Source organism: Pelobates fuscus, chromosome 9, assembly GCF_036172605.1.
Source record: "Pelobates fuscus isolate aPelFus1 chromosome 9, aPelFus1.pri, whole genome shotgun sequence".
In the NCBI taxonomy this organism is placed as follows: domain Eukaryota; kingdom Metazoa; phylum Chordata; class Amphibia; order Anura; family Pelobatidae; genus Pelobates; species Pelobates fuscus.
The window spans coordinates 172,113,174-172,138,517 of NC_086325.1; the positions used below are offsets into that span (position 1 = coordinate 172,113,174).

Consider the following 25,344-nt stretch of genomic DNA (forward strand, 5'->3'; position numbering starts at 1 on the left):
ACACCTGGGGTGACACGCAGAGAATACCACCTACACCTGGCGTGACACGCAGAGAATACCACCTACACCTGGGGTGACACGCAGAGAATACCACTTAAACATGGAGAAAGTCATTCACACTAAGCATTTTTGAGAGAATACTGATTGCACCCTTCTTGTGGCACAAAGTGTGACGAAAGTAACCTTGCCACGGGCTCTTGGAGGGGCCTGCTGGCCAGCCTCTTGTCAAAAGACTATGGGCCCTATAAAAACGTGTGTGATTTATGTACTTTTATCCTCCAGAAAGAAAGACAGACTGTTAGCCCTCATTCCCTGCAACGGTTTTGGGCACTGGACCATGTACAAGGTCGGTCAAAATTATGACATCCATGGAAACCCCGAACCCCTGAACCGATCTGGGTGATTTCTGGATATCCTGGTCCCCCAGATTGGGGCTATCAGAGATGTGACTTGTGGTTTCTATGTGTTTTGGGGGTTCTTTCTGGGTGTTGAAATGTATGTTTTCTGTGCCTTGAGATAATTGAGTTTAGTACAGTTCCTGTCTCATTTATCTCTCAAGCACCGAGGAGGAATTATCCTGTTTTGTGTGGGAGTGTCCTGTACCTGATAGCCAATGTAATTACAGTGTGTACTTTGTCACAGTCCCCTCTAACTTCCAGTGGGGAATGCCCCTGGAATATGTTATGGAAAACCCCTTGCATACAAGGCTGCATGTGGCTCCCATTACAATTTACAATCAACATAGAGCCTAGTCTCATGTGTGGATGGAACAGCTATATTCACTCTGGGGATTGCTATACTCCGTATACTCCATTGGATTACAACACTAGCTCTTGTAAGAGCAATCCTGCTTTACTAAGAGAGGTCTACCCACTGGAAGCTGGATCCTGGTCTTGGTCCAGGGTGGGTGGAGGACAGCAAGAAGCTGTAACGCTAGATGTGGGGTCTGCGGTGGTTATGGTGTCTGGTGGAGTGCTTAGGAGTATTCTGTGTTGCTAGAAAGCAGCAATAGGCAGAGGCACCCAGTCTGGGTGCCAGTCGGTCCGCCACACAAAGTAAATATAAAGTAGTAATTTATGGGGTGGGGTGAAAATTTTAAAGGTTCAGCACACACATACAACATAGCTTGCCTGACCTCCTTTTATGATTAGCAGTGTGTGCCCGGAGGGGCCACAAAGACCACTTTTAGAGATGCCTCTTATAAGGGACAGTCATCCACAAGGTTCCCCCTCACTCAGCTGTCTACTCAGACTGAAAAATTTCTTGGAAATCAGAAATAGACTTGTGCTCTTGTCAGAACAAATGCCAACACTGCTGACATTAGCACCTGCTCGGCACATGAGTGACAGTGGCTGAAAGGTGACAAAATGTCCACGGAATGCCGGGAAATCGTAGAAAAGCAAATAAACAGAGGGACAAACATAGCAGGCGCACAGGAAAAATCTTGAGAAAATTAGCCAGCATTGGTATAGTTAAACATGCAAAACGTAAAAAAAAGGATCCCAATTAATTATCATATCAATCATTAGAAAGATGGGACGTAATCAGCTAGCACTGCATGTTTGTCTATAGAGTGCTTTTAACATGTGTATATGAGCAAACCAGGCTGATATAGTTCACATCGGGATTGAAGATGCAGCCTGATGGCAGTTTGTAAATTACAACACCCATAATCCTTCAGCAGCCAGTGATGCCATAAGGACCTATATCTGGCCAAACATGCGAGCCTTAATATGGCCATTTCTTTAGGTTTCCTATACAGGAAACATATCTATGAATATAATGAATTGCCTTTACCTGTTGTGAAGGACGCACCAGCCGCAGTGTGGGTCTCCAGACCCCAGGCAAGAAGCACACGTCTCATATATGTGGCAATGCTCCACAGGGACACGACTCACCTGCAAGGAGCAGAGAAAATATTCCAACTGAATATAGAGACTAACTTATTTACTCAGTCACTGACTCTATCATACCCACCACCCATAGCCGTGAGACTGTCCATCGCAGTCACTGGCCCTATCATAACCATCACTCATAACCCGGAGATTGTCCATCTCAGTCACTGGCCCTATCATAACCATCACTCATAACCCAGAGACTGTCCATCTCAGTCACTAGACACCATTCTGCATGTTTCCACACTCACCTGTTTCTCGCTAAGGAGGTAAAGGGACTGCCAATCAGGACTGAACACCATGTCTCTCAGAATGGGTCTACCCCAAACCACTGGTATACTCTCATATAAAGCAGCTTCAGAGGGACTGTCGACACGGATCTGCAAAAGTAAGAAGACCGTATGAGACCAAAAGAAATGGGCACCAGAGAGGTAGGAGAATGGACAAACGAAAAGGCTGGTAACAATGTGTGTTGCTCATTGATGTCTAGACAAATCTTTAAAACCATGGTGGGCAGGATTCTATGAACTTTACTAAATATATACCTTTTTATGCTTTGTCTTTGTAGACAACAAACAGTGCAGTCAAAGTATCAAAGCCAAAAATGCATGGAAGGAAAAAGATAAAAATCGGACATTAATTTCAAGCATAGCCTCTCTTGTGTGTAGTAAGGTGTGGATGATGACAATCGAAACAGCTGTGACCAAAGTATACAATGATCTCATCACTGCTAAATCCAATGGCCACCACTCTATCCTAATTCTCCTTGACCTTTCTTCTGCTTTTGACACTGTTGATCACCAGCAGTGTCTTCTCATCCTCTGTAATCTCGGTCTATGTGATACCGCTCTTTCCTGGTGCTCCTCCTACCTCTCCCAGCGTTCATTCAGTGTTTCTTTCTCTGGCTCTGCCTCTTCTCCCCAATCCCTCTCTGTTGGTGTCTGTCCTTGGTCCCCTATTGTTCTCAATCTACACTGCCTCCCTTGGTAAACTCATCAGCTCCTTCGGCTAGGGATCGACCGATTATAGGTTTTACCAATAGAGATACCGATATTGCCGATAATACAGACCAGAACCACCGGGCTCATGACAAGTCCGGCGGTCCTGGGGGCCCGCAGCAAGCTGTTACTTACCTTCCCAGCAGCTCCCTTCAGCTCCCCAGTGTAAATCTTGCAAGTGTTACCATGGCAACGCTCGGTGCGGCACACAGGCCGCGAGATTTCCACTGGGAGGCTGAAGGGAAGGTAAGTAATAGCTTGCTGCGGGCCCCCCCACTGCACAGTACATGCCACTGGACCACCAGGGAATGCCATAGAACGGTGTTTCGTCCGGTTACTGGGGGATTCGGGATATTGCCTTCATTTCCAGCGCTTTACTTTGGATTACCTTCTATACCAGCGGAGATATTGGGATTTAACATTGCAGCTCTGCTACAGTAGCACTTTGCTTTTTGGTTATTCTCTACAATATATTTTAATGTTTTTCTAATAAAGTTTATTATTTGTATGTATTGATATTTTCTTAGCCTTGGATTTTGAGTTATTTACTCTATTTTTGTTGGGAGTTAGACTTCTGTTCTTCCTCCCAATAATATTGACTTCAGGGATTTCTTTGTCTATTTTCTTGGGTTATGCCCATTTCTGTTGCCCATTCAGTCCACCTTTGACTCCTGAGTTAGCGTAGTCATACTCTGCAGTCATTTTTCCTTTCTATATATACACACACTACACAAACACTCACTGCATTCGCTATACACACTACACAAACACTCACTGCATTCGCTATACACACTACACAAACACTCACTGCATTCACTATACACACTACACAAACACTGCATTCACTATACACACTACACAAACACTGCATTCACTATACACACACACACACACACTCACTGCATTCACTATACACACTGCATTCACTATACACACGACACAAACACACCCTGCATTCACTATACACACGATACAAACACACCCTGCATTCACTATACACACGATACAAACACACCCTGCATTCACTATACACACGACACAAACACACCCTGCATTCACTATACACACACACTACACAAACACACCCTGCATTCACTATACACACACACTACACAAACACACCCTGCATTCACTATACACACACACTACACAAACACACCCTGCATTCACTATACACACACACTACACAAACACACCCTGCATTCACTATACACACTACACAAACACACCCTGCATTCACTATACACACTACACAAACACACCCTGCATTCACTATACACACACACTACACAAACACACCCTGCATTCACTATACACACACACTACACAAACACACCCTGCATTCACTATACACACACACTACACAAACACACCCTGCATTCACTATACACACTACACAAACACACCCTGCATTCACTATACACACTACACAAACACACCCTGCATTCACTATACACACTACACAAACACACCCTGCATTCACTATACACACTACACAAACACACCCTGCATTCACTATACACACTACACAAACACACCCTGCATTCACTATACACACTACACAAACACGCCCTGCATTCACTATACACACTACACAAACACACCCTGCATTCACTATACACACTACGCAAACACACCCTGCATTCACTATACACACACACTACACAAACACACCCTGCATTCATTATACACACACACACTACACAAACACACCCTGCATTCATTATACACACACACACTACACAAACACATCCTGCATTCATTATATACACACACACACACACACACACACACACACACACACACACAGCTAGTCTGTCTAAACACACTACATGTGGCATGTATATTTTGTGCATTTACCTTTAGAAATAGGTTATTTTTTCAAAATGGTAAATGTACAGAATATCGGCAAGTTATCGGCTATCGGCCTGAAAGTTCACAGATTATTGGTATCGACTCTAATAAAACAAATATCGGTCGATCCCTACCTTCGGCTTCCAGTATCATTTCTATGTGGAGGACACACAAATGTATCTGTCCTCCCCCGATTTCTCACCACCACGCTTGACTTGTGTCTCTGACTGCCTCTCTGCTATTGCCAACTGGATGGCTGCTCATTTCCTTAAACTGAACCTGTCTAAAACAGAACTTCTGGTCTTCCCTCCCTCAAGTGTTGCTACTCCCTTGTCTGTGTCCCTGCAAATCAATGGCGCTACCAACCGCTCTACCTTTAAGGCGCCTTGGTGTTCTCTTTGACTCTGACCACTCCTTCACCCCTCACATCCAATCAATCGCCAAATTCTGCTGATTCCATCTCAAACATTGCGCACATCCGACCCTATTTAAAACCTGATATGGCAAAGATGCTTGTCCATGATATTGTCCTCTCTCGCCTTGACTACTGTAATCTGCTGCTCAGTGGTCTTATGTGCTCCCAACTTGCCCTGTTACAGTCTATAATGAATGCGGCAGCGAGTCTCATCTTTTTGTCTGCCCGCATCTCTCATGCCTACTACCCTCTTTGTCCATCCCTACATTGGCTTCCCGTAAGATATAGAGCTCAATTTAAGATCCTGACACTTGCTTTCAAATCTCTACACAATGCTGCTCCCACCTACTTATTCTCACTAATACACAAATATGTCCCGTCTAGGCCCCTACGCTCTGCCGGAGACCTACGTCTAACCTCTGCTCGTACTCCTACCTATGATGCTCACCTTAAAGACTTCTCTAGGGCTGCACCGTTCCTATGGAACGCCCTTCCCCTCTCTGTTCATAGACTTTCACCCAATCTCCATTCCTTCAAACATATCATCTAAACTGTAAACAGCTTTCCGTCCCGAGCAACCTGATTCCTCTCCTGAAACGGTCATCAAAACAAAACACTAAGCTCTCAATGAATACTATCCTAGCAACCTACTTTACTACCCTACCCTTACCTTTTGTGTCACATTACCCCACTACCTCTAGCATGTAAACTCACTGAGCAGGGCCATCAATCCCTCTGTTACTGTCACTATACCCCACTCCCTCTAGCATGTAAACTCACTGAGCAGGCCCTCAATCCCTCTGTTACTGTGTCACTATACCCCACTCCCTCTAGCATGTAAACTCACTGAGCAGGGCCCTCAATCCCTCTGTTACTGTGTCACTATACCCCACTACCTCTAACATGTAAACTCACTGAGCAGGACCCTCAATCCCTCTGTTACTGTGTCACTATACCCCACTCCGTCTAACATGTAAACTCACTGAGCAGGGCCTCAATCCCTCTGTTACTGTGTCACTATACCCCACTACCTCTAACATGTAAACTCACTGAGCAGGACCCTCAATCCCTCTGTTACTGTGTCACTATACCCCACTCCCTCTAACATGTAAGCTCACTGAGCAGGACCCTCAATCCCTCTGTTACTGTGTCACTATACCCCACTCCCTCTAACATGTAAACTCACTGAGCAGGGTTCTCAATCCCTCTGTTACTGTGTCACTATACCCCACTCCCTCTAACATGTAAACTCACTGAGCACGGCCCTCAATCCCTCTGTTACTGTGTCTCTATACCCCACTCCCTCTAACATGTAAACTCACTGAGCAGGGCCCTCAATCCCTCTGTTACTGTCACTATACCCCACTCCCTCTAACATGTAAGCTCACTGAGCAGGCCCTCAATCCCTCTGTTACTGTGTCCCTATACCCCACTCCCTCTAGCATGTAAACTCACTGAGCAGGGCCCTCAATCCCTCTGTTACGGTCACTATACCCCACTCCCTCTAACATGTAAACTCACTGAGCAGGCCCTCAATCCCTCTGTTACTGTGTCACTATACCCCACTCCATCTAACATGTAAACTCACTGAGCAGGACCCTCAATCCCTCTGTTACTGTGTCACTATACCCCACTCCATCTAACATGTAAACTCACTGAGCAGGGCCCTCAATCCCTCTGTTACTGTGTCACTACCCCACTCCCTCTAACATGTAAACTCACTGAGCAGAGCCCTCAATCCCTCTGTTACTGTGTCACTATACCCCACTCCCTCTAACATGTAAACTCACTGAGCAGGGCCCTCAATCCCTCTGTTACTGTGTCACTATACCCCACTCCCTCTAACATGTAAACTCACTGAGCAGGCCCTCAATCCCTCTGTTACTGTGTCACTATACCCCACTCCCTCTAACATGTAAACTCACTGAGCAGGGCCCTCAATCCCTCTGTTACTGTGTCACTATACCCCACTCCCTCTAACATGTAAGCTCACTGAGCAGGCCCTCAATCCCTCTGTTACTGTGTCACTATATCCCACTCCCTCTAACATGTAAACTCACTGAGCAGAGCCCTCAATCCCTCTGTTACTGTGTCACTATACCCACCTCCCTCTAACATGTAAACTCACTGTGCAGGGCCCTCAATCCCTCTGTTACTGTGTCATTATACCCCACTCCCTCTAACATGTAAACTCACTGAGCAGGTCCTCAATCCCTCTGTTACTGTCACTATACCCCACTCCCTCTAGCATGTAAACTCACTGAGCAGGCCCTCAATCCCTCTGTTACTGTCACTATACCCCACTCCCTCTAGCATGTAAACTCACTGAGCAGGGCCTCAATCCCTCTGTTACTGTGTCACTGTACCCCACTCCCTCTAACATGTAAGCTCACTGAGCAGGCCCTCAATCCCTCTGTTACTGTGTCACTATACCCCACTCCCTCTAACATGTAAACTCACTGAGCAGGCCCTCAATCCCTCTGTTACTGTCACTATACCCCACTCCCTCTAGCATGTAAACTCACTGAGCAGGCCCTCAATCCCTCTGTTACTGTCACTATACCCCACTCCCTCTAACATGTAAACTCACTGAGCAGAGCCCTCAATCCCTCTGTTACTGTGTCACTATACCCCACTCCCTCTAACATGTAAACTCACTGAGCAGGCCCTCAATCCCTCTGTTACTGTCACTATACCCCACTCCCTCTAGCATGTAAACTCACTGAGCAGGGCCCTCAATCCCTCTGTTACTGTGTCACTATACCCCACTCCCTCTAGCATGTAAACTCACTGAGCAGGGCCTCAATCCCTCTCTTACTGTGTCACTATACCCTACTCCCTCTAACATGTAAACTCACTGAGCAGGGCCCTCAATCCCTCTGTTACTGTGTCACTATACCCCACTCCCTCTAGCATGTAAACTCACTCAGCGGGGCCCTCAATCCCTCTGTTACTGTGTCACTATACCCCACTCCCTCTAGCATGTAACCTCACTGAGCAGGGCCCTCAATCCCTCTGTTACTGTGTCACTATACCCCACTCCCTCTAGCATGTAAACTCACTCAGCGGGGCCCTCAATCCCTCTGTTACTGTGTCACTATACCCCACTCCCTCTAACATGTAAACTCACTGAGCAGGGCCCTCAATCCCTCTGTTACTGTGTCACTATACCCCACTCCCTCTAACATGTAAACTCACTGAGCAGGGCCCTCAATCCCTCTGTTACTGTCACTATACCCCACTCCCACTAACATGTAAACTCACTGAGCAGGGCCTCAATCCCTCTGTTACTGTGTCACTATACCCCACTCCCTCTAACATGTAACCTCACTGAGCAGGCCCTCAATCCCTCTGTTACTGTGTCACTATACCCCACTCCCTCTAACATGTAACCTCACTGAGCAGGCCCTCAATCCCTCTGTTACTGTGTCACTATACCCCACTCCCTCTAACATGTAACCTCACTGAGCAGGGCCCTCAATCCCTCTGTTACTGTGTCACTATACCCCACTCCCTCTAACATGTAAACTCACTGAGCAGGGCCCTCAATCCCTCTGTTACTGTGTCACTATACCCCACTCCCTCTAACATGTAACCTCACTGAGCAGGGCCCTCAATCCCTCTGTTACTGCATGCTTTATGAAATGGCAGCCATTTTGTCTCCCGAATGCAGGCAGAGGTACTTGGTCGTTGAACGCCTGGAGCTAATTCCAGATAATTCCATCTCGCGAGCCCCAGTGAAATTGTACCGCCGCCTGCTCCTCTCACAGACAAGCCAGGAGAGAGCACTTTTCGGGGAAAATACGGGTTCATCTGAGGGGAGCAGCCACTGCCTCTTTCTTCCTGGAACTGTTTTGGGCTACAACCTCGTGGTCAGATAGTCAAAACTGTGCCTCAATGGCGATTCCCTTACACTGAATGGATCTGAGAGCTATTTGGACAAATTGGGTGCCCAGACCCGGGCTATTCGGGGATATAGGACATGTGGAGTGTAGTTTGAATGTGTTTATTTATTTTATGTATATTTCCCTGTAACAGAGATAATTGAATTACCAGTCTTTGACCCAATTATATCCCAGACACAGGGATGCCTGGGAGAGGTTTGTGTTCTTTTGTATGGTGACCCCATGCTGAGGTCTGTGAGTAAAAGGCAGAGTGTGTGGTACAATACAAACTCCCAGAACTCTGTCGTCCATTTACTGGGAGAGGAAAGGGCTATTCACTGCTCAACATAGTGTTCTAGCTTGTGCAGGATCCATTGGGGGAAGTCCTTGTAAGGACTATAGCTTCCAGGACTGTGTGTCGTCCAGTCTCTGGGAGGGAATAGAGCTGGTCTATCCTGGTCCAGGAAGGAGAAGCTCCAGGAGGACCCCAGTCAAGCCACATCAATTGGAGCACTGAGGTTTTCCCCTGTTCCAGATAGGAAGAGATTCTTACAGGGAGATCCGCTACAGTAAGTATTGGGAATTCATTTATTTATACTAAAACATTAATAAATAAAATAAAAAAAATTGCAACGGTCCAACCCATTTCTTCCAAAACATGGACTTCTTTATAAAATCAGTCAATAACCATGCAAAATCCCACAAACATGCAGCCCAATAGCGATTCTAAGTTTCTCCTTCCAATCCTTCTCAGATGACGGCACGCCTTCCCATCTTGTGAGGATCTGTGCACATGGTGATTGGAGTGGCTGTTTGCATTCCGTTTGCCCTCCCTTTGCTTTCCATTGCAAGCTTCCACTTTCCTGTCAATCACGTTTGTGTTCAAACTATGGTTCTTCATGCTTGCCACTTTTTGTATCATATGGTTATCGATTATAGAAATGACACAACAGCCAGTGGAAGAAAGTAAATAAATGAATAGATACAGTCCTACGCTGGAGTTGGTAGGGGTTGCAGGGTATAACGGGCATAACCCATAAGACATAATATAGAAAAGAGAAAGGCTGACAAAAGGGATTACAAACAGGTCCTCCCAATCATCGGTCTCAATACCCCTGGATGGATTTGTTCATAGTAGTGGCTAGGAATTGCCAGTATGGAACATACATACGAAAAATATGAAAAATAAAAAAAATTTATTAGTCCCTTCTAGGGAAGAAAAAACACGACAAAATATAAAGTTAAAACAAAAGCAAAAAACAGTGTATATACAGTATGTGTATATACAGACAGAGTAGGGATCCTCTGTCGAAAGCTGACCTCCCAATATACCTTGTTATCAAATAAATAAATAGATAAATTGCAACAAAGTTACAGACGCTAAGAGTAGCTATTTTAATGTATCTAGGGACAGACAGTAGTGTTGCCCTAATAGAGTTGCAATATATCAAAGTCGCTAGAGGGGGGAGGAAACAAAAGGCTCCCCTCACAAGGTATACTAAGGCGATAGAGTATTAAACAATGTATGGTTATATACGGCACTCTAAGGCTAGCCCCAGATACGGCATAGATTCCCCCTTAGTAAATGATAGAAAGTGGACCCCTGATATTGATAGCCCACTGACTATGCATAGAGGGTAGAGCTTCCTAATGTTGTATATGGAGGGTAGAGCTAAGCATCCCATGTGAGAGCCTGTAAAAAAATTTCGTTGGCTCCTAATATTATTATATCGCTTGGATGTATAGCTCAAAATGCAACAAACAGACCTAAGTCCTAATGTATAGTTCTAGTCTTGAAAGGTAAATAGAGCGATGGAAAACCCCCCCCCCATCAGATAGCCCAACAAGTAACTAAAAAAACTGGTAGATTCATGAGCTTAAACTGAAGGAAAGCTCCCTGCTTCCTCTAGGTATGAATTCCGGTAAACAGTCTGCGTAGGCAAAGTAAGGCAAGTGCTGGCTAAACATAAAATCCTAAAGTTTAGAGGCATAGACTTCCCTATTGTTACTGCTAACGTCTGTCTAGGTATGAACTCCGGTAAACAGTCTGCGTAAGCAAAATAAGGCAAGTGCTGGCTAAACATAAAATCCTAAAGTTTAGAAGCATAGACTTCCCTATTGTTACTGCTAACGTCTGTTAAACGAGCTCGGTGCTGGCTCGTACTAACTAAACACACATTCCTATCTTATTCGAGGAGAAAGCTTCCATAGTATTGAATACTTAGTAGACAGATCCCTAAATAAATCTCGGACCAAGTGGTCCCGGTACTGGCTCAACGCGCGTTTCGGCGCTTAGATTTGCGCCTTTGTCAAGAGCTTACCGGGATGAGTAAGCCCGCCGTATTTTTAAAGCACATAAGCCCGCCCCTCAAGCTACCGACGTCATCATCACGCTCGAGCGGCATTGGTCGGTGGGCGGGGACTAAATGTTTGAATGGCATAAGCAGCCGTCCGGCAAAGGGGTAACGAAAAAGTTAACCCTATGTTTGCCAGGATCCTGGATGCATGCCAGAAAAAATGTCCCAAGGGGGACAATGGTAGAAAGTATCATATTTTGAGATAAATTGAAGCCTATTACTGCAGGAAAAGTAACATAAATGCTATTAAGAGTTGGAGATGCAGAAACTCTAGATATTTAGAGGGATGAACAATTGAACAGATAAATTGAACAAATTAAAACAACTGAATAAAGTATATTCCAGAAAGTAAATAATGTATAGAGAAGATATAATTATATACTACAAATGTATATGCAAAAATTGTTAGAATGGCTTTAAAAATATAATGACAGTGAACTGTTCATATATATATGGGAGACATATCCCAAAGGGTGCCCAAAAAGGAGGGGGGGGCTGTGTCCCCAGGGGGCCAGTAATGCATGTATGTAGATATTGGATAAAGTTTTTGGACCTTTTTCGAGTTTCAGATGATGACCACATGAAGGGGTCATAAATTTGATGTAGTGGTAAAGTGAATATCATCACTCCGTTTGACTGTCCTACCCCGGATATTTGGGTATTCACAGATTTTCTGATAGTGGCCATAAGGAGGGATCACTTATAATGGGTCTATTTATTCTTAGGCCCTTCTTATCCTTTTTGTAGGGGATCCTTGTGAGATGCCGTGATGTATTTATATGAATGGTGCAAATGAGAACCCTTCATTTAAACCCCTAGGTTGTAGAGTCTTGAGCCTGTATATCCAAAAACTTTCACGTTGCCTGAGGAATCTATCGTAGTCACCCTTCCTCTTGTCCCGTTTCACCAGTTCAAGGCCACAGAAACGTAGACCATGTGATTTGCCTGAATGTTGTTCCCTTAGGTGACGAGCAATTGGCGTTTCAATAGTTAATTTGGGTGATCTAACGTGTTCCTTAATCCTTTCTTTAAAGGGGCGAAAGGTTTTGCCTACGTATTTACAGTTGCATTCGCAAGTGAGTAGATATACCAGACCTGAGGTGTTGCAGTTGAAAAAAGATGCAACATTAAAGGTCTGTTTGTTATCACTATCGGTCACTTTCTTAGAGTCTCGTTTAATATATTTGCAGGCGACACATCGCCCGCATTGGAAAGTGCCAGTGATGGGTCTATGGAGCCATGTTTTGATCCCCGAGCGTACTGGTTGGAAATGGCTGGGGACCAAGAGATCTCTTAGGTTCTTGCCTCTACGTGCCGTCATGTCTACTCTTGGACCCAAAATCTTTTTAAGATGCACATCCCCTGTTAGGAGTGGCCAGAATTTTTGTATTCCGGATTTCACTTTGTTCCAGCCAGCGTCATAGGTTGCGATCAAACGGGGGCTGGAGATGGCAGGTGGTGTAGGTTGACTCGCACTCAAGAGGGTCTCTCTCTCAGACTCCAAGGCTCGTCTATAGGCTCTCTTTAGGCACCGATTGGGGTAGCCTTTGTCCTTGAATTGTGATCTCAGGATGTCAGCCTGAGTCTTAAACTCCTGCAAAGAACTGCAATTTCTGCGTGCCCTAAGGTATTGGCCTATGGGGATGCCTTGTTTGAGGGGTTTAGGGTGAAAACTGTCCCAATATAGAAGACTGTTTGAGGCAGTTGGTTTTTTAAAAAGTGTAGTTTGAAGCAGTTGGTTTTCAATCGAGACAGTCAGATCCAGGAAATTGAGGGTTTTTCCTCCAAACTCGGAAGTAAATCTCAGATTGTGGACATTCTCATTTAGGAGGGCTACAAACTGATTGAATTCATCAATTGTGCCTTTCCAAACTATTAAGATGTCATCTATATACCTAGCCCAAAGATGTATCAGGGGGGCAAAGGGTAAAAGTCTGGTTGATTTAATGACTACTTCCTCCCACCACCCCAGGTGCAGGTTTGCATATGATGGGGCACAAGCTGTCCCCATCGCAGTGCCCTGCACCTGGTGATAGAATTTGTCATTAAAAAGAAAGTAGTTGTGCGTCAAAACAAATCTAAGTAGTTCCAATGTGAACTCAGAATGAGTAGAGAGGTTAACGCCTCTTTTTTCCAAGTAGTATTGGACATGTTGTAAGCCCCCCTCATGGGGTATGGAGGAATAAAGAGCCTCTACATCCAAGCTACATAGGTTTACAGGTTCTGGTAGAGTGAGATTAGAGAGGAGAGCCAAAGTCTGTTTTGTGTCCTGAATGAAGGATGGCAGTGACTCGACAAAAGGGCGTAAAATCTGGTCCAAATAAATACTCCCGTTTTGTGTGAGACAATCATTGCCAGAGACAATTGGGCATCCTGGTGGGTCTAGTTTTTTTTTGTGGATTTTAGGTAGGCAGTAGAAAGTCGCTATCCTAGGGTTCTTATTAAGAATGAATTCGTATTCTTCCCTGGATAGCAGACCTCTACTGCGTCCCTTATCCAAAATCCGTTTATACTCCTCCAAAAAGGAGTTTGTAGGGTCCGTAGAGAGTATTCTATAGGTTTCCCTATCATCCAGGATTTTAAGGGCCATTTTGATGTAATTAGCTGACTTTTTGATGTAATTAGCTGACATTTTGATGTAATTAGCTGACTGCTGGTTTTATGATTGTCTCCCTATCCTCTCTAAGTGATTGTAAAGCCTTCCCCTCAAGTTTGGTCAAATTCATATTGGGCTGAAAGTCGAGATCACTGTTTTTAATGCTTTCGATTTCGAATTTGACTGCTTCCAAGAAAACCTCAATATTCCTGTAGCTGCCTATGTGTGGTGTGAAACGGCTTTTTGGTTTCAGATTTGTCAGGCTCTTGCTCTTGGTGACGGTGGGATCATTTTCATCTAATAAGGACACTAGAGCCATCAGGCCATTATAGTCATCCTCAGATATACCCAGGTCTTTAGTTTTTCTTTCAATCTGTAATTGATGGTATTTACAGAGAGCCAATTTTCTCACGAACAAATGTATATCTTTGACCCATGTAAATTTGTTGTATGCTGGGGTGGGTACAAAGGAGAGGCCCTTTTTAAGGACATTCATCTCGTGAGGGGTTAAGGTTATCGATTATAGCCCCAAAACCTCCTGCTAGGCACATAAAATCAAAGATACATGCGGGAAGCAATGCCTTATATTAAAGACCCCAAATCAATATTACAAGAATTAAGTAATATTGAGGGGAGGAAGAATTATAGTTGGGCTACATTGGATGTCACAGCTCTTTTTACCGTGATCCAAAGTGATTTGGGAGTAGAAGCACTAACTATATATATATATATAATATAATTGAAAGATATCAGTATCATTGAAATATATCATAACAGCTTGAGAGAGAGTTCATTCTAGCCTCCATCTATTTTATACTGGAACACAATTTCTTTGAAGATAAATGTTATTTACAGATTACCAGTGATGTTTATGGGCACCAAGTTTGCCCCCAGCTATTTTAACATCTTCATGAGACGATCAAAAAATGTAACCTTCTAGTCGAGACTTGACTGAGAGGCGAATTTGGTGCTGTGGTGGAGATTTATTGATAATATTGTTAGGAGTGATTTTGAAGGATATTTTAGGGATGTTGGTTACCTAAATAACATGAATTAGATTAAAAGAATGGAATAAAAATACCATCAATTTTCTGTTTGTTTACGCGACACTAGCCACAACTCTCTCCATATGGCTTGCACAGTCTTTCTAAACACTTCCTGTAAAGAGAGATCTAATGTTTATACTTCCTTTATAGCACACTGTTTAATCTAAAACATTTAATCAACCGCTTTGTTAAAAGCCTTCTAGACCCTGCAGAAACCTCCTGTGTGTGATCAATTTACACAGTAGGAGAATAAACTTCTAAAGCAAGTTAATATCTGATTGAAAATGAAAAGTATTTTTCATGTAAGCTATTACAGTCACACACAGGGGAGGTGTGGCTAGGTATAAACAGAAACAAAAACACAAAGTTATTTAAGTCCTAAATCACAGAAAATTCAACCATGAGACACCAGGGACATGACCCTAAAACCGTTTCATTAGGCAAATGTTGTTTTGATGCCTATAGTGTCCCTTTCTGTTATAGTGAATTGCAGTACCTTGTCCTGTGTTTAGTTTGAAAAATTTTAGTTTGATGGGTATTGGACACGCTGAAGCTCACTGGAAAGGGGAGGACCGGTATAAAAGATTAGTGTGGCGGACCACCAAGGTATCACCTCCACGGATGCCCTTTCCCCAATAAAGGAACGCCAATAACCCAGAGGTTAAAATATCGTCTGTAACGGAGCTCCGTGTACTCCAACCAAGTACCCTCCGTTGATGGATGCTCCTAGCGCTCTCAGAGGACTCCAAGCACTGCAGACGACACCACAACCACCGCAGACTCCACAACTGCCGTAGCTTAACTGGAGCCGCGCCGTCTTCCTTCCACCCTGGATCGGCTTCTGTCCTCCAGGACCGTGTGGGGGAAGACCTCTCCTCCAGGAGAGCGTATCCGGAACAAGCTCTTAAAAGAGCTAAGTGATTAAGCTCAGGGGAATATGCAGAGCATAGCAATCTCCAGTGTGATACAGCAATTCCCTCCAATAACGAGACAAGGCTACGTTTTGAAGGGTCAAGAAGAACTGAGGACTGGGACACCCAGCCTGCTTTTTATTACAAAAAGGTACACACAGGACACTCCCAGGGGGAGGTTGAAATTAACCAATCACATACATGGTACCACCCCCACGTCTCCTCCCCTCAGATAAACACATAACATAATTATAGCATACAATAAAATACAGTTTTCACACATACACTGTAACTTTAAAACTATACATTCAATCTCCATAAAAATTACATATTCAGACTCAGCATACATCAAACATACACCCTTCCAAAAATCCCAATCAGCCAAATCCCTCCAGTGGATCAAAAGTTAGCTGGAGGTCCCTTTAGGACCGACCGCAAGCACAATTTCCTGCCCAAAACAGTTCCATAGATTTGGGCTGTGCGGCCGGTCATTTCGAACGGGACTTAGTCTCTGGAGCTGAAAAACGAAGTGAAGGAGAAGGTAAGGGTCAGCGGTGTTCGGTAAAATGTGTAGCCGATTTCAGTTCCACAGAATCTTTAGCATACACCGCTGACCGCATTCGAATGAACAAAGATGGCCGCCGCCACGTGCAATTAACCTGCAGTAACCTCACAGCCTGGGAGGTAAATTGCCTGCACAGTTTAACTTCTGGGTGGTCCGCCTGTGTGGTACTTGGTTCAGTAAGCCCTATTTACTGAACCAAGTGGGGGAAAGCCAGGGGCAAGTTATTTTACAGGTCTGGGGACATAGTCTTAAAGGGGTATTGTTCATCAAAGTCACAATATGTCCCCAGACGGTTCTTAAAGGGCCATACACACCCAATAAAAGTTCATCAGTTTTCAGGGGCACAATCTTCCAGGGGCCATAGTCATGAGGAAGGAGGCTGGCAAACATGCTTCTCCACAATCCAGGGAAGCAGGGCAATTTCTCATTTAAAGGGCCAGTTACAAATAGCGATTTGTAACATCGTCCGTGTCGTATAACCCCCCACCCATGAGCCAAGGCTTAATGCTGGGAGAAGAACTGTTTTATTCAGGCCACACACAGCCTTTTATGCAAAAGCCCCAACATGGGGTTTCTCACACAGAAATGCAGGGAAATCCTTCCCATGAGCCTCTGTGCCTGAGAGATAATTATCTAAGTAAACATTTATAATTACATTATCTCTCAAGGACAGAAAAATCTAAATTCTTAACCACTCTAACAGTACCCCCAAAAAGCCCGGATCTGAGTGAACATAATATTGAAAAAAATCACTCTGATCTGTTCAGTAGTTTTGGATCGCCATCTCGGGGAAGTTTTGACCGGTCTGCCACAAGGTCGAAGCCCAAAATAGTGCCAGGGAAGTTGTGGCAACACCCGGTCTCCATTCGTGGGGTTTTGTACGAAAACCACATAAGTTATACAAAAATGGATTAGTGTAGAATGCTCCCCTCGTTTGGTAGTACATATCTCCCGAATGCCGTCTGTGTAGGTGAACTTGAACGGCCAGCAGGTGTTCGCGGGAGTGCCTGGTCAAAATCAGTTCCAGGCACTCGACAACCAAGTGTCGCTGCCTGCGTTCGGGAGACAAGATGGCCACCATCCATTGTCCCATTCACGTGCGTTTGCTTCTATTAATTCATTCCGTTGCGGTTTTCGTATGGGATACTTAACGTTCCAAGTTCTATTTGAGGCTCTGGGGTGGTCCTCGTTTGTGAACCGAACCAAATAAACAAACAAATAAAAAACAAATATATTTCTGTGAAATGTACCGAAAGAAGTGATGGGGCTATTCCTTCACAATTAGTACAGTGGGAAACCCACCGGATTGACAAATTAAACAATTAAAGGGACACATTATTTTATATAGCGCCATCAAATTCCGCAGCGCTTTACAATGGGTCTGATCTAATTCTAATCGAATCTGATTCCCTCTGTTTTTACTACAAACTGGGAGGACCAAGGAACCCACTGCAAATGTCTCATGAAAATGTGAGTGGTACTTATGAAGATTTAGATCTACTTTATTTATAGCTAGATTGTATTTCCCTATGCGAGCTTTTATTTCTTGCAGCACTACTGGGAAGTAGTTTTACATGGTATATGAATTTTAGATATTACCACATTACTCTCCATCCACCTGTGCATGCTTCACTAGTGCGCTAGCCACTTTTTTCTGTGTTTTTTTGTAGTTTTGTGTGAAATTGTGTGGTTGATTTCACAGTGGAATTTTAGCAGCACTGCCACTTGTGTATTTCTTAGTGCCTGGGTATACAACACACTGTTGAACAGTTACCTTCCAGAGAACTTCAACTATTCAAACAAATAGAAGCCCACGAACAAGAGACGCACTTTAACCATGACCATTCACCTTTCCGTTCGGTAATTTGACGGTTTTAAATAGACCGGCCGTACAGCCCAAGCTGCTGTGCAGTAGTGGAGTTGCTTTATCCCATCCGCTGGATCCAAGTAGAGAGCAATGCAGAGCTCTTAAAAGAGCTAGTGATTATGCCGAGTAGGTTCCCTTTCAATAACGAAGACAAGGCTATGTTTTAAAGGGTCAAGAAGAACTGAATTTTAATGGCAGGTATTCTCCTTTTATGTGATGCTCCCATGCAAGGGAAACACCCGCACAATTATTACAGTAACCAATAAAACACAAGGTACAACCCACACATCTCCGAATATCTGGTATCCACTGATAGCCCTAATCTGGGTGAGCAACATATTTAGAAATCCCCCAGATCGGGCCAGGGGTTCGGGAATTATGGGGGTTTAAAGTTTTGACCGACTGCACAGGCACAGTAGCCGAAAACAGTTCCATAAGTTTTTGCCTTGCGGTTGGTCTCTGTTCATGTAATAAAAAGTCCCGAACGGCTTGCCATCCATGAATATCCTGGCGTTCGTACGAATCCCCATGATTAACTTAGTCTTTCTACCGAACGGCGGGACGTTCGGTAGTTTCGGCATGAATTTATGGAAGTCTGGAGGTCTCAGCGGTGTTTCCCTAGTCGAGTGTCCGATTTTAGTTCCAGACACTCGACGGCAAAACACCGCTGTTCGGGAGTTTAAGATGGCCGGCGCCACGTGTAAACTCCCGAAATGACGGCCAATATGAATACATTAGCCGAACAGGGAGGTAAATTGAAGCATAACTAGGCATCAGGGTGGTCCGGTGTTCGGTAGTTAATTCGGGATTTTTGAACAGTTCACATAAAATACAGATCCCGCGAACGAGCACAGAGGGGATCTGTTACACTCTGGAACGGTTTTGGGCATGAAACCATGCGTGCGGTCGGTCAAAAGAGACTTCCAGGAATTTCCTGAACCCCTGCTCTGATATGGGTGACTTTTGGATATGTTCACCCAGATCAGGGCTATCAGAGGATGGGGATATGTTATGTTTTGGGGTGTTTTCTATACTTTGTGTAAAAATGTGTTTTTTCTGCCTGGGGATAATTAAGTTAGTACATTATCTACCTTAGTTATATTACAAGTAAGAGCTGTTCCTGCTACGCTCTCCTGGAGGAGAGGTCTTTCCCACACGGTCCAGGATGTCAGCGGTTGGTCCAGGTTGGGAGGAAGACGGCGAGATTCCAGTTTTGGAGTCTGCGGTACTTGTGGGGTCTGGTGCGGTGCTTATAGTCCTTGACGTCAGCTAGGAAGCACCCGTTGATGGAGGTGCCCAGTTAGGGTTCCAGGTGATCCGTTACAGGGGATTTTACACATTACATTACATTGGCATATTTATAAGACATAATTTGTTTTGTATAAAAAAACAAAAACGTATGTATGCTTTCACAATCACAATATATAATTTATCAATTTTTATATCGATATTGGATTTAATTTTACTACATGACAGGAGGCTTTATATTTTGAATTGAAATCTCTTTACTGAACTCCAAGAGCAAACATACCTTACATTAAAACAGCCAATCAGAACAAAGGTCAGCAGGGTATATAAAGGCCTAACACAAGCTCCTCCTCTTTTTTTGCTGCTTCGGCTGTATTTGGTTCTCTCTGGTATTGTCTATTGATTGCATTGATGGTTGTTTTCTTTATTTTGTACTGCATTTATTACACTTTTGCTGTGCCCCCATCTGTCTTATTCCCCCTAGTTTATATATTTGTGTACTTTTCTCTGATTTCCTTTCAGGACCTCCTGCTCGGTTTGCTTGCATTACTGTATATTATCGGCCTGGGGGACTGGGAGGATTATGGGTGGCTGGGGTACCCTTCCTCTCATTTCTATACTTGCTTGAAGGTCCACTGGAGAGGACTCACTGGCCCTTGCGTGCGCACAGTGGGCATCTTAAATCTCCAGAGATTCCCTGCAGCCATTTTATTTTTGGTTTAGATCAGGATTCACCGTCAACCTCTAGCAAACAAGATCTCTTGAATGCATGCCAGCTATACTATAGATATTTGATTCTACTTTTCCACTATATCTACAGAAAACATATGGAGTTATTGGGGAAGGTAACAACCTCATTTTAGGTCTGGCTGTTGTGATACTAGAAGTTGCCTTGACAAACCCACACAGCCCTATCACAGACTACTCCCATATAAATACTACCCTTTCCATGGGCAAGATGATTGGCAAGACATCTTTGAGGATACCGTTATGTTAAGCTTCCAAGAGGGTGACACCCACACGAACTCTAGCATTCCAAGGAAGATGTCTTTCTGGACACTCAAAGGGTAACTATTTGAACCATGTTCAATCCAAATGCCCCCAATCTCTACTCCCAGATAAGATGGCTAATATGCCAGAATTCAACGCCACTGTGGTGGTTTTTATGAATAGGCCCAACATTACCTCAATAGTTATGCAGCCCTATGTTCAAACAGCACATAGCCGTGCTCCTATGGATTGATACAAAACTGCTCAAGTTGGGTTCTAAGGAGCTGGGATCCATGGTCAAGGGTCTTCTCTTCGGGGAGCCTTTCATTGTTGAAGTAAAAAGCATGTCACTCTTCACTACGTTGAATAAGGCGAGGACCTCTATGAGGCTATGTTCAAAGCATCACCCGAGAGGGTAGTTTTTGGGAGGGTTTGGCGGTAGTAGGGCAGTGTTGCCAGCCGCTTTTGGACATCCAGCCCCAGGACCAACCTGCCTTCATCATCCTCCTATCCTGCCGTTTCCAATCGGATCACCTCCTTCCACAGAGGATCGGATGGAGCAAGAAATCAAGCTTGCCTTTCCCCAGGTAGGTCCTGTACAGATATCCCTTTTAACTGGGCTAACTGCGGGCAGGTTGTCCCAGTGTTACAGAATTGGACAGCAATTTCCATGGATGCCTGTGTCCTCTGTGGGAAAACAATGCTACGTCATAGAATTCCATTCACCACCCAGTCAGGCGCTGCCTCAGCCTGTGCCTCCCTTACATGTTTCCAGAGCCCACAGTATCCTCACCAAAGGCACAGTTCAATTTGTATCGGACAAAGGCGGCTGTAACGGAGCTTCGAGTACCCCGGTATGGTGCCTCGGCCAACTGATGCTCCTAGTGCTCACCGAGGACTCCAAGCACTCCACCAGACACCATCAGCACCGCAGTCCCCACGTCCAGCGTTACAGCTTGGCTGGGAACTTGCCGTCTCCTATCCACCCTGGACCTACGACAAGGCTCCAGGTTCCAGTGGGTGAACCTCTCTTCCTCCAGAGAGTAAAGCAGGAATAGCTGCTAAAAGAGTTTAGTGATTATAATCCCTGGGGAGTATAGTGATATAGCAATCCCCAGGGTAGATGCAGCCTTTTCCCCCCACACATGAGACGAGACTATGTTGAGGGTAAAACAGGAACTCTTTAATGCAAAGCAAGCACTTACAATTTATACACCCATTTAACCCCCCCCCCCACCCCACCCCACCTCATACAGCCTCATTTACATACAATAGGTTACATAGAGCACTATAGTACAAGGAAGGGTGGGTTCAGACATTAGCAAGGGCTGATGGGAGATTGAGGAGAGACAAAGCAGCTAGTTTAAACTGGTCTGGCAGTGTCCCTGGGACAACGCCCTGCTGGAGAAACAAAAGGACCGGAAAAAGGGGGAGGGGAAGAGGCACATTTTCACATGGAAGTCACTTTTTAACATTTATTTTTGCAGGGACCATAGTCCCAGGGCAGGAGGCTGGCAAACAGCCCCTCCAAAAACCAGTGGCGAGGTCATTTTCACCACAGCGGCTTTTTCAGTAAAGAAGCCTACTGACCCGTCAGAAATTATGCCATCTCAATGCGTTGGTTCTTATCGCTTCCGCAGCTTTCGGCTTAGCTCACACTTTTGTCTTGTTCAGTCAGGTCGAGGACGAGCGAGTGTGTGATATTGTCAGTTTCTTGTTTTCGCCGGAGGGAGTATCGATTTCGATATGGAAACAGATTATATCTCGTTTAGCTTTTTTACCGTTTTTCCAAACGGTGCCCCCTTTTTGCATGGTTAAATTGTTGCTTCGATGGAGATGACCAGACCTAGATGAGTGGTGAACGCCTCATGTCAAACTGCACAAGCCAGTTTCAATCACTATATTGGCGAGACAGATTTGATGGCTGTTGTCGCTTGCAGGTGTGGATTCGTGGTTTGGAGTCCACTTGGTCCGCAGGGCGTCGACAGGTTTCTTGGCAGGGGCATCTTTTGCCGATGAAAATATTTACCTCCTGTCATTACTAAAATTAAGATTATAGGTACACTACGTTAACATAATCTGCAATTTATATCAATGATACAAAGTGGATTTCATTATATGTGTGTGTGTGTGTGTGTGTATATAAATATATATCAAAAAACCAAAGCATACAATGAGGCTTAAGTTATACTAGTAGTAGCAAGTCGGTTGAGGTGTGCTGAAACAGACGAATGGGATAGGGCCTGAAAAATTTGGGAATATACATATAAATATGGGAGAGGTGGGAGAGTTTCCAAAACGTAGGCTCTTGCCGCGCATGCGCATTCAGCCGAGGAGGAGAGCTTCCTGCCCGGCGCTGGAGAAAGAGGTAAGTTTAACCCCTTCCTCCCCCTAGAGCCAAGCGGGAGGGGGCACCCTCAGGACACTATAGTGCCAGGAAAACTAGTATGTTTTCCTGGCACTATAGTGGTCCTTTAAGACCATTCCCACTGAAGCACCAATAGGACTGAGAGGTTAGCATTTGCAGAATTTTGGATGGTTGTTTTTATGTATTATTTGGTCCCTGAAGAAATTGGTTGGACCTTTGTATTTTATTTTTATTTCTAAAGTGTTTTAATAAAAACCACTTCTCCAGACCGCCCCCACACCCCCAGAAAAACAGAATTAATTCCCTTACAGTACAGGCGTCAAATGGAGTGGAGTGTAAACAATGTCTGCTACGACCAGAGGAAGGAAGAAGCAGTGAGACTACGCAGCACTATGTGCTGTCTGCGAATTGAATGCATAAAGCCAGGATTTACAGCATAGGAAGATATATTCTTTATCCTTTCCCCCAGCCAAGGTGAAGGGCAAACTATAAAAACCGTTAGTAATTGCGTGCCAAGACCTCTCTGGCACTCCCCCACGCAGGCACACATCTGTCTAGCTCAGCCTTCGAATCCCTTCACCGCTTCCACCCGTTACAATACATGCCTCCCGTGCAACCTACTACCAATGCATTCACCATCAGCAAACCCCTTCCAATACATCTTGCCTCTCACAGTACACCCCACATCCCCTTTCAATACATCCCCCCCTCTTCCCACCACCCTTTCAATACATCCCCCCTCTTCCCACCACCCTTTCAATACATCCCCCCTCTTCCCACCACCCTTTCAATACATCCCCCCTCTTCCCACCACCCTTTCAATACATCCCCCCCTCTTCCCACCACCCTTTCAATACATTCCCCCCCTCTTCCCACCACCCTTTCAATACATTCCCCCCTCTTCCCACCACCCTTTCAATACATTCCCCCCTCTTCCCACCACCCTTTCAATACATTCCCCCCCTCTTCCCAACACCCTTTCAATACATTCCCCCCCTCTTCCCACCACCCTTTCAATACATCCCCCCCCTCTTCCCAACACCCTTTCAATACATTCCCCCCCTCTCCAATACATTCCCCCACTTCCCACCACCTTTTTAATACACTTCCAGCCTCTACTCACTCAGTTATAATATACATACGAGTTTCCAATCTGTTTATCTCTGCCTTTTCTCGAACCTCTGCCTTTTCATCCATCTTACAAAACATTAAAAGACCACTGTAAGCACCCAGACCACTTCAGCTCAATGAAGTGGTCTGGGTGCCGGGTCCCTCTAGTTTTAACCCTGCAGCTGAAAACATAGCCGTTGCAGAGAAGCGGCTATGTTTCACTAAGTGTTAATCCAGCCTCTAGTGGATGTCTCACTGAGCCGCTAGAGGAGCTTCCGCGATTCTCACTGTGAAATTACAGCGAGAAGACGCTGGACGTCCATAGGAAAGCATTGAGTAATGCTTTCATTTGGGCTGTTTGAATGCGCGCGCAGCTCTTGCCGCTCATGCACATTTGGATCTGACGTCGGCAGAGCAAGGAGAGTTCCCCAGCAAAGAGGAAGCCTGGCGCTGGAGAAAGGTAAGTGGCTGAAGGAGTTTTAACCCCTTCAGCCCAGCAGGAGGGGGACCTAATGACCCTATAGTACCTATAGTTTCCTGACACTATAGTGCTCCTTTAATCCAAACACCTTTCAATTAGGCTCTCATAGTCAACCACCTTCAAATCTGCCCTCCTTTTAGTTCTTGCTTCTCCAATCTGTTCCCCCACTATCACTCCATTACAAAGCTTGCATAGAATTCACTGCCACGCTACAAGAGACATTTCACAAAGGGACTTACCTTCTTAAGAGTACCAGCACGAGTACCCACAAACACCACAGAGTGCCCCTTATAATTGTAAGCTGCCACACTGGCCATGCCATCCGTCTTCTCCTCAAACAAAGCCATCCCCTCAATCACCTGCAGACCGCCGATTGGTTGGTTCAGAGCCAGGCCACAAAACCCATCGTGAATAAGGATTGGCTGAAAAAAAAACAAAAACAAAGTGGCATCAACAAGAGGGAACAGAGACAGTACCAAGCAAAGAGACATCAACAATAGAGAACAGAGACAGTCCCGAGCAACAAGACATCAACAAGAGAGAACAGAGACAATACCGAGCAACAAGACATCAGCAAGAGAGAACAGAAACTGCACTGGGCAACGAGACATCAACAAAACACAACAGACAGTCCCGAGCAACAAGACATCAACAAGAGAGAACAGAGGCAATACCGAGCAACAAGACATCAACAAGAGAGAACAGAGACAATACCGAGCAACAAGACATCAACAAGAGAGAACAGAGACAATACCGAGC

General features: G+C 44.8%; 1 protein-coding gene across 1 annotated transcript in view; it reads right to left on the minus strand.

Moving 5' to 3' along the window:
* Window positions 1-25,344, minus strand: part of PLXNA3 (plexin A3) — a 133,342-nt gene that overhangs the window by 52,025 nt on the left and 55,973 nt on the right. The window contains exons 3-5 of the mRNA XM_063433160.1: window positions 24,825-25,007; window positions 2,147-2,275; window positions 1,798-1,898 (exon numbers count right to left, since the gene is read on the minus strand). Of these exons, the coding sequence (XP_063289230.1) occupies window positions 1,798-1,898; window positions 2,147-2,275; window positions 24,825-25,007 (413 nt within the window). The remainder of the gene's footprint in view (window positions 1-1,797; window positions 1,899-2,146; window positions 2,276-24,824; window positions 25,008-25,344) is intronic.